This window comes from Saccoglossus kowalevskii, chromosome 2, assembly GCF_978046115.1.
Source record: "Saccoglossus kowalevskii chromosome 2, keSacKowa6.1, whole genome shotgun sequence".
In the NCBI taxonomy this organism is placed as follows: domain Eukaryota; kingdom Metazoa; phylum Hemichordata; class Enteropneusta; family Harrimaniidae; genus Saccoglossus; species Saccoglossus kowalevskii.
In genome coordinates, this window is record NC_140642.1 from 2,928,870 (window position 1) to 2,937,698 (window position 8,829).

The 8,829-nt window shown below is 41.1% G+C and overlaps 1 protein-coding gene across 1 annotated transcript in view; it reads left to right on the forward strand.

The window, feature by feature from the left end:
* LOC100366624 (adenylosuccinate synthetase isozyme 1 B-like) overlaps positions 1-8,207 on the forward strand; it is a 39,008-nt gene extending 30,801 nt beyond the window's left edge. The window contains exons 10-12 of the mRNA XM_002738981.4: positions 2,699-2,796; positions 2,924-3,073; positions 8,086-8,207. Coding sequence (XP_002739027.1) covers positions 2,699-2,796; positions 2,924-3,073; positions 8,086-8,138 — 301 coding nt within the window. The 3' untranslated portion in view covers positions 8,139-8,207. The remainder of the gene's footprint in view (positions 1-2,698; positions 2,797-2,923; positions 3,074-8,085) is intronic.
* Positions 8,208-8,829: the final 622 nt, after the last annotated feature.

The following is an 8,829-nucleotide window of genomic DNA, read 5'->3' on the forward strand; positions in this document are numbered from 1 at the left end:
ATATGCACGTCAATTTGTTTACAGATGGATTTTGTTCAAACATGGTATATACATTATACATTATAGGACCTTGATGCACATTATTTTGTTTTACGATCTGATTCAAGATGGCCGAATGGTGGCCATTTTTGTGCTAAAAATAATCAAAATCAAGTATTTCTCGGCTGTTTACAGATGGATTTTGTTCAAACTTGGTATATACAAGAGACATTATGGGACCTTGATGCAAATAATTTTGTTTTTTAGATAAGATTTAAAATGGCTGACTGGCGGCCATTTTGTTTTAATGAATGGGCTTCTAGACCCATAACTCCGACTTGTTTTGACTGATAATATTTTCAAATTTTAAATATTCATTATACATCATGTCATAGATAAACAGATACATTGGTTTGACTATCCTATTAAAAATCATCAAATATCAAGCATTTATGGGTGGATTTCATTCAAACTTGGTACGTACATTAGACATTACAGGTTCCTGATGCTCGTCATTTTATTTTTCAGATTGGATTCAAAATGGCTGACTGGCGGCCATTTTGTTTTAATGATTTGGCTTTTAGAGCCATATCGCTTAAATGCTTTGGCTTCTTGAGCCATATCGCTTAAATGCTTTGACTTATTATATTTAAATTTTATATATTCATTATACATCATGTTATATATATACATGTATTCAAAATGGCTGATTTTGAATGCTGTTCCAGAGCAATATCTCTCAATATGGACAAGCACTTGTTTGACGATCAGATACAAATGTCAATCATTTTAATGTTAAAAAATCATATTCCTGACATGGTTATATTCCAGCTATATTACTATAAACAAAACTATATACAGACCCGCCAGAAAGTATTTACGCACCTGTCATTTGATCGTTTTCGTAACTAAAAATAACAATTCCGGGTAACATGATGTGTTGACTTTAAAATATACTAAATTTAAGAAGAACTAGTGCATTTTAGTCAAAATAAAATGGTTGATTTGTGTTTAGTTTTTTTGTATGTAGACGTTTTTTCAGTGAGCGAAAATCGCCATGGTTAACTCTATGGGAGCGCGCTCATTTGCATATCATTTGCATCTCATTAAAACTTCGCGCCATAAAACATGTGCGATAGTCGTGTCCTTTCTCATGCAAATTTGAACCAATTGGGAAGCTGAAATTATTTCAACACGCGCTTCTGGGCGGGAATACCTGTCAGTTGTAGTTCATGAATATTCCTATCGAGGTCATAGTGTCAGATACGTAATTTTTATTTACAAACATTGAGCCATGCCGAAAGTTAGGGAATTGTCAGAATTTACTAAAGGGAACATTGAAGCACTGTATACAGAAGGAGTGTCTAATAGGGAAATTGCAAGAAGACTGGGAATTTCTGAAAGCTCCATACGTTTCAACCTGCGAAAACTTCGTCTGCGGGGTAGTATGGGCAATCGTCGTCGATCAGGTCGACCAAGGCGTACAACGCAACGCGAAGACCGGCTACTCATCAGGTCTAGTTTAGCGAATCGGTTTCACACCGCCCGTGATTTGCGTGCCAATTTTAATCAACTCACTGGGAAAAGATTGAGTTTGAGCACTATAAAATCAAGACTATATAAGGATGGTAATCTTCGCGGCTGTGTTGCCAAAAAGAAACCTAAACTACAACCTCGACACATCGCAGCGCGGTTGCAATTTGCCAGACAACACATCGACTGGACTCCAGGGCAGTGGGCTCAAGTTATCTGGTCGGACGAATCAAAGTTTACGGTGTTTCGTAGCCGTGGAAGATTATTTGTACGTCGGAGACCAGGTGAAGAGTACGAGCTGAAATGCATTAAACCTACAATAAAATTTGGTGGTGGTAGCGTCATGGTGTGGGGATGTTTTTCGGCTACCGGCTTAGGGTCGCTGGTCCGTGTACCGACGACCATGAACCGATGGAAATATTTGGATATCCTGCAAAACGAAATGATACCGTCGGCACTAAGACTCGTTGGACCCAATTTTCATTTCCAACAGGATAATGCCCCCGTTCACACAGCATTGGCAGTGAGGGATTTTCTAAATAATCCACAAGAGTACGGAAATTTTTCGACAACTTTACCACTTTGAATTGGCCTGCACAGTCTCCAGATTTGAATCCCATTGAGAACCTCTCGGAGTTGATCGATTTAGAGGTGCATTCCCGACCAGTTGCTAACATCGAGGATTTATACGCGAGTATAATGGAAGCTTGGGGACAGTTCCAAGTGAACATGTGTCGGAAACTCGTCGATACCATGCCAAAATGGCTCAGAGAAGTCATCCAGCGAAGAGGTGGACACACGCATTATTGACAATCGCCGCGTTCTATGTCCTCATGAATATTCATGAGCTTGCGTTTACACGGTATTCTCCATAGAGAATTCGAACGTTTTTTCACTGTTTCGTTCAGACTGCCGTTTTTATTCAATCCTGCATGACAATGACAATTTTGTTGTTTTTATTGTGTGTAAAAACGCATATTTTATTAGATATATAAATATATTTATTCAAACCGTTATTGAGTTTATTTTATTGTATGATATCGTAGGTAGTAGCTGTCTGTAGTGTGGTGCGTAAATACTTTCTGGCGGGTCTTTATCTTAAATTTGATAACTAACAGGGACTGTGCCATGCATGGCTTGTTTTACTTTGTTACTGTACATTTACCATGGTGACATTGTTTTGCAGATTATGCATGACAAAGCTAGATGTACTGGACACTTTTGAAGAACTCAAAGTTGGTGTTGCTTACAAATATCATGGAAAGACATTGTCTTCTTTCCCAGGTTAGTAATAATCACTTGTATTACTTCTGTTGATTTCATCACTGAGTTTGACTGAAAGATAAAGTAAGAAAAATACAACAACAACTTATTTTACCAATAAAAATAATATTGTCATTCATCTTTTCAGCTGATCAAGATATGTTCAACTCTGTAGAAGTAGAATATGTCACATTACCAGGTTGGAAAGAAAGTACTGCAAATTGCAGGCAATTCAATGAACTTCCTGTTAATGCACAGCAGTATATAAAGACAATAGAGGAACTCCTGGCAGTGCCATGTAAGTGACAAGTTTTGTACAATTCTGCAACAAAATGTGATTTTTAATGTGACTGTATTTTATTCATTTTATTTGGCACCACCTCAAAAGTAAATATTGAAGTAACATCTATTGTTCAGAGTTCAGTCGTCTGAGCCATGAGAATTATAAGGAATATTCAAAAATGTTGTAAGATTTGTTGTTACCGTACTCGACTGTGTTAGCGTCTATCCTCGGCTAAGCACCCATCCTCGGCTAAGCGTCCATCCTCGGCTAAACGTCCATCCTCGGCTAAGCGTCCATCCTCGGCTAAGCGTCCATCCTCGGCTAAGCGTCCATCCTCGGCTAAGCACCCATCCTCGGCTGAGCACCCATCCTCGGCTAAGCGTCCATCCTCGGCTAAGCGTCCATCCTCGGCTAAGCGTCCATCCTCGGCTAAGCGTCCATCCTCGGCTAAGCGTCCATCCTCGGCTAAGCACCCATCCTCGGCTAAGCACCCATCCTCGGCTAAGCACCCATCCTCGGGTAAGCGTCCATCCTCGGCTAAGCGTCCATCCTCGGCTAAGCACCCATCCTCGGCTAAGCACCCATCCTCGGCTAAGCACCCATCCTCGGCTAAGCACCCATCCTCGGCTAAGCGCCCATCCTTGGCTAAGCGCCCATCCTCGGCTAAGCGCCCATCCTCGGCTAAGCGCCCATCCTCGGCTAAGCGTCCATCCTCGGCTAAGCGTCCATCCTCGGCTAAGCGTCCATCCTCGGCTAAGCGTCCATCCTCGGCTAAGCACCCATCCTCGGCTAAGCACCCATCCTCGGCTAAGCGCCCATCCTCGGCTAAGCGCCCATCCTCGGCTAAGCGCCCATCCTCGGCTAAGCGTCCATCCTCGGCTAAGCGTCCATCCTCGGCTAAGCACCCATCCTCGGCTAAGCACCCATCCTCGGCTAAGCACCCATCCTCGGCTAAGCACCCATCCCCTTCAAAATCCCCCTAATTTGACTGTCTAATCATAAAACTTGGTCTTTGTTTAACCGTTTCAAATACTGGTATTAGGATGCAGCATTGATATCGACCGCCGTGAATATGTTGTGAATGCGCAAGACCACAGTAATCATGCATAAACTACGCTTCGACAATGACCTGTTAATGAAAGTGAAATGCAGTAAATATTTTATGCCATATTCAGTTTACCTATCAAAACTTGCCAGTTATCAGTTTTTTAAAAAATCATTCCGTTTATTCGCCAAAATGAATTCCAACAGATCGTACTGTTACATTGATAATTCACTTCTGCATTGCGTTAACCAGAAAGTCGTGAATTTCCGAAGACTTGCGTTGGTACAATGCAACATTCTGATTCATTAATAACAGACTTGACCCATTAGGTCAAAGAATGTTGATGCAAGTAATATCGTGCAAAAACACATCATGGCAGAAAGTGCTTTTCATCAAGAGTTTGTGTGCGATCCAACACATTCGACAATGATAATAATGAAGATTTTGACCTTGACTGTGTTCAAACAGACTCTAATATTTTTAATCTCGTAAATTTGAGTGGTACGTAATTATTATTGTAATAAAATGTGCATATTTTTTGTGACATTTTTGCTTCTTCATTGTAAAAGTCAATGACGACGCAACCAATTTCGTAATTTTCGTAATATTCCCTTCAATCTGTCACATGATGAACTAAAATTGTTATTTGCTCTTTTCCGATTGGGGTGCAGTCTTTCAACGACAATGATTAACCTGAATTGCACTAAAAAATAGTTAGTTTGTGAAATACCGCCCACAGTCAAACTTAAATATTTAGATTTCTATCCTCAGCATTGAATGAATCCTATCTACCATCTCCCGGTACCACAATAAAGTGTGCATGTTAGATTCTGACGTTCAAACTATAATCAGTATATCATGCATAATTAAACAAGAATGAAAGATTAAACATTGGTCCTGGCATCTCTGAACCTGGACCTAGCATCTTTTAACCTGAACCTAGCTTCTCGCTTAATTTGTTCTATTGACATCTCCATATATTACCCACTGTAAACCAGTTTTACTGCTAGGTTAATGGAATTTACTTATCGTAATAAAACAAAATCAGTATTACACGCAGACTTGTCTTTTGTGGCATCTGCGTGCCTGCAGAATGTACACCAGTGTTCTCCCCAGGATACAAACAGCGTGGCACTGTCTCCATTTTGCTCCGAGAGACCGCCATGCTTATCACGCTTAAAATCATTACCGCCATGCATGCTTGATTTCTGCACCTTTACTTTTATCTATTATTTCGACAGCTATTGTTCTATGAGACATGTCCTTGCTGTTCATAAACAGCCATTAACAACTGACAGAACAGAAGTCAAAAGGCTGCTAAGTTTGTTTTGGTTGGCATATATCATTGAAAGTTTTGGTCTATCTACGCAATCTATTGATCAAGCCATACCCTTTGTCAAAAATAAATCGTTTGAAGAAAATAAATAATATATGAAATCGAAAATAAAAAAAAATGTTCAACATGTATAGGAATCAGTAAAACATCACAAATTCAGTATTTACGCTACCTTATCAATCACACCATGACCGATGTCCGATTTGAAAACAAAAATCGTTCGAAGAAATGCTGATTCCAATGTTTGAAAATAAAACTTTTTATGGAAGTACGAATGATCAGTGAAGTCAAAAAATCGTTGCAGGCTCCACGTAAGGCAACAAAAACATGATGTAAAAAAGTTCAACTTGCTTGCTTCAAAGCCTTTTTCAGTCGGAAAAACACTATTGCTGTCAGTCTGTCATACTGCGAGTGTCAGTCTGTCATACTGTGAGTGTCATACTGCGAGTGTCATACTGCGAGTGTCATACTGCGAGTGTCAGTCTGTCATACTGCGAGTGTCAGTCTGTTGTACTGCGAGTGTCAATCTGTCATACTGCAAGTGTCATACTGTGAGTGTCAGTCTGTCATACTGCGAGTGTCAGTCTGTCATACTGCGAGTGTCAGTCTGTTGTACTGCGAGTGTCAGTCTGTCATACTGCGAGTGTCATACTGCGAGTGTCATACTGCGAGTGTCAGTCTGTCATACTGCGAGTGTCAGTCTGTCATACTGCGAGTGTCAGTCTGTTGTACTGCGAGTGTCAGTCTGTCATACTGCGAGTGTCATACTGCGAGTGTCAGTCTGTCATACTGCGAGTGTCAGTCTGTCGTACTGCGAGTGTCAATCTGTCATACTGCAAGTGTCATACTGTGAGTGTCAGTCTGTCATACTGCAAGTGTCATACTGTGAGTGTCAGTCTGTCATACTGCGAGTGTCATACTGCGAGTGTCAGTCTGTCATACTGCGAGTGTCATACTGCGAGTGTCAGTCTGTCATACTGCAAGTGTCAATCTGTCGTACTGCGAGTGTCAATCTGTCGTACTGCGAGTGTCAATCTGTCGTACTGCGAGTGTCAATCTGTCATACTGCGAGTGTCAATCTGTCATACTGCGAGTGTCAGTCTGTTGTACTGCGAGTGTCAATCTGTCATACTGCAAGTGTCATACTGTGAGTGTCAGTCTGTCATACTGCGAGTGTCATACTGCGAGTGTCAGTCTGTCATACTGTGAGTGTCAGTCTGTCATACTGCGAGTGTCATACTGCGAGTGTCAGTCTGTCGTACTGCGAGTGTCAATCTGTCGTACTGCGAGTGTCAATCTGTCGTACTGCGAGTGTCAATCTGTCGTACTGCGAGTGTCAATCTGTCGTACTGCGAGTGTCAATCTGTCGTACTGCAAGTGTCAATCTGTCGTACTGCAAGTGTCAATCTGTCATACTGCAAGTGTCAATCTGTCGTACTGCGAGTGTCAATCTGTCATACTGCAAGTGTCAATCTGTCGTACTGCGATTGTCAATCTGTCATACTGCGAGTGTCGTACTGCGAGTGTCAATCTGTCGTACTGTGAGTGTCGATCTGTCGTACTGTGAGTGTCGATCTGTCGTACTGCGAGTGGCGATCTGTCATACTGCGAGTGGCGATCTGTCATACTGTGTGTTAATCTGTCATACTGCGAGTGTCGTACTGCGAGTGGCAATCCGTCGTACTGCGAGTGTCGTACTGCGAGTGGCAATCCGTCGTACTGCGAGTGGCAATCCGTCGTACTGCGAGTGGCAATCTGTCGTACTGCGAGTGTCAATCTGTCATACTGCGTGTGTCAATCTGTCATACTGCAAGTGTCAATCTGTCGTACTGCGAGTGTCAATCTGTCATACTGCGAGTGTCAATCTGTCGTACTGCGTGTGTCAATCTGTCGTACTGCGAGTGTCAATTTGTCGTACTGCGAGTGTCAATTTGTCGTACTGCGAGTGTCAATTTGTACTGCGAGTGTCAATTTGTCGTACTGCAAGTGTCAATTTGTCGTACTGCAAGTGTCAATCTGTCGTACTGTGAGTGTCGATCTGTCTTACTTCGAGTGGCGATCTGTCATACTGCGTGTGTTAATCTGTCATACTGCGAGTGTTATACTGCGAGTGGCAATCCGTCGTACTGCGAGTGGCAATCCGTCGTACTGCGTGTGTCAATCTGTCGTACTGCATGTGTCAATCTGTCATACTGCGAGTGGCAATCTGTCGTACTGCGAGTGTCAATCTGTCGTACTGCGAGTGGCAATCTGTCGTACTGCGAGTGGCGATCTGTCATACTGTGTGTTAATCTGTCATACTGCGAGTGTCGTACTGCGAGTGGCAATCCGTCGTACTGCGAGTGTCGTACTGCGAGTGGCAATCCGTCGTACTGCGAGTGGCAATCCGTCGTACTGCGAGTGGCAATCTGTCGTACTGCGAGTGTCAATCTGTCATACTGCGTGTGTCAATCTGTCATACTGCAAGTGTCAATCTGTCGTACTGCGAGTGTCAATCTGTCATACTGCGAGTGTCAATCTGTCGTACTGCGAGTGTCAATCTGTCGTACTGCGAGTGGCAATCTGTCGTACTGCGAGTGGCAATCTGTTGTACTGCAAGTGTCAGACTATGAGTGTCAGACTAACAATTATATCTTTTTCTTTCAGTAAAATGGATTGGAGTCGGTAAATCAAGGGAGTCTATAATACAGAGGTTTTGAGTGACTTGAATCCTATGATGAATGACCTTTTTGTCAATAAAAAGGGAATAATGTAAATACTAAAAACAATGTAATATTTTGTGAGTTATATTTGTGATATATTGATGGTCTCTAGGAAGCTAGTTTTATGTCCATTGATATTATTTAGGATTAGGTGTTTTTCTGTAAGTTACAATCATGTGAGGTTGAACAGATAATGTATTTTTTTGACGACTTTTAACTGAAAGTGACTGTAGTATATATGTTCTTTATTATGTTGATGTTTTTCTGTTGGGGAAAAAAATATTGAAGTTTGGTTTATTTATTGTTAAAAGTACTTTATTTTGTGAGAGAAAATATTTGTATTTGAAGCATATTTACCAATGAAGTATTTTATCTGATGTAATCATGGTTTAGTTGAACCAAAGACTTTTTTTCTCTTGTCTTGTTTCAACAAGGTCATTAAGTGTCATGCTGAGTTAACCATAATATAATGTTTTGGAAATGATTGTATTTATAGAAGTACCAGTTATAGATAGATCATTTCATTTTTTCAAAATTCAGGGATAGACTTTTAACATCATGCTTATTTTAGAATTTGTATAAATATCCTATTTGCTCTGTTATTTTTCTGTGAATATTTACAAAAATAAGTGAGATTGGTTTCATGAATGGAGCATATTTTATAGCAACAACATGTTGTTGGTCACAT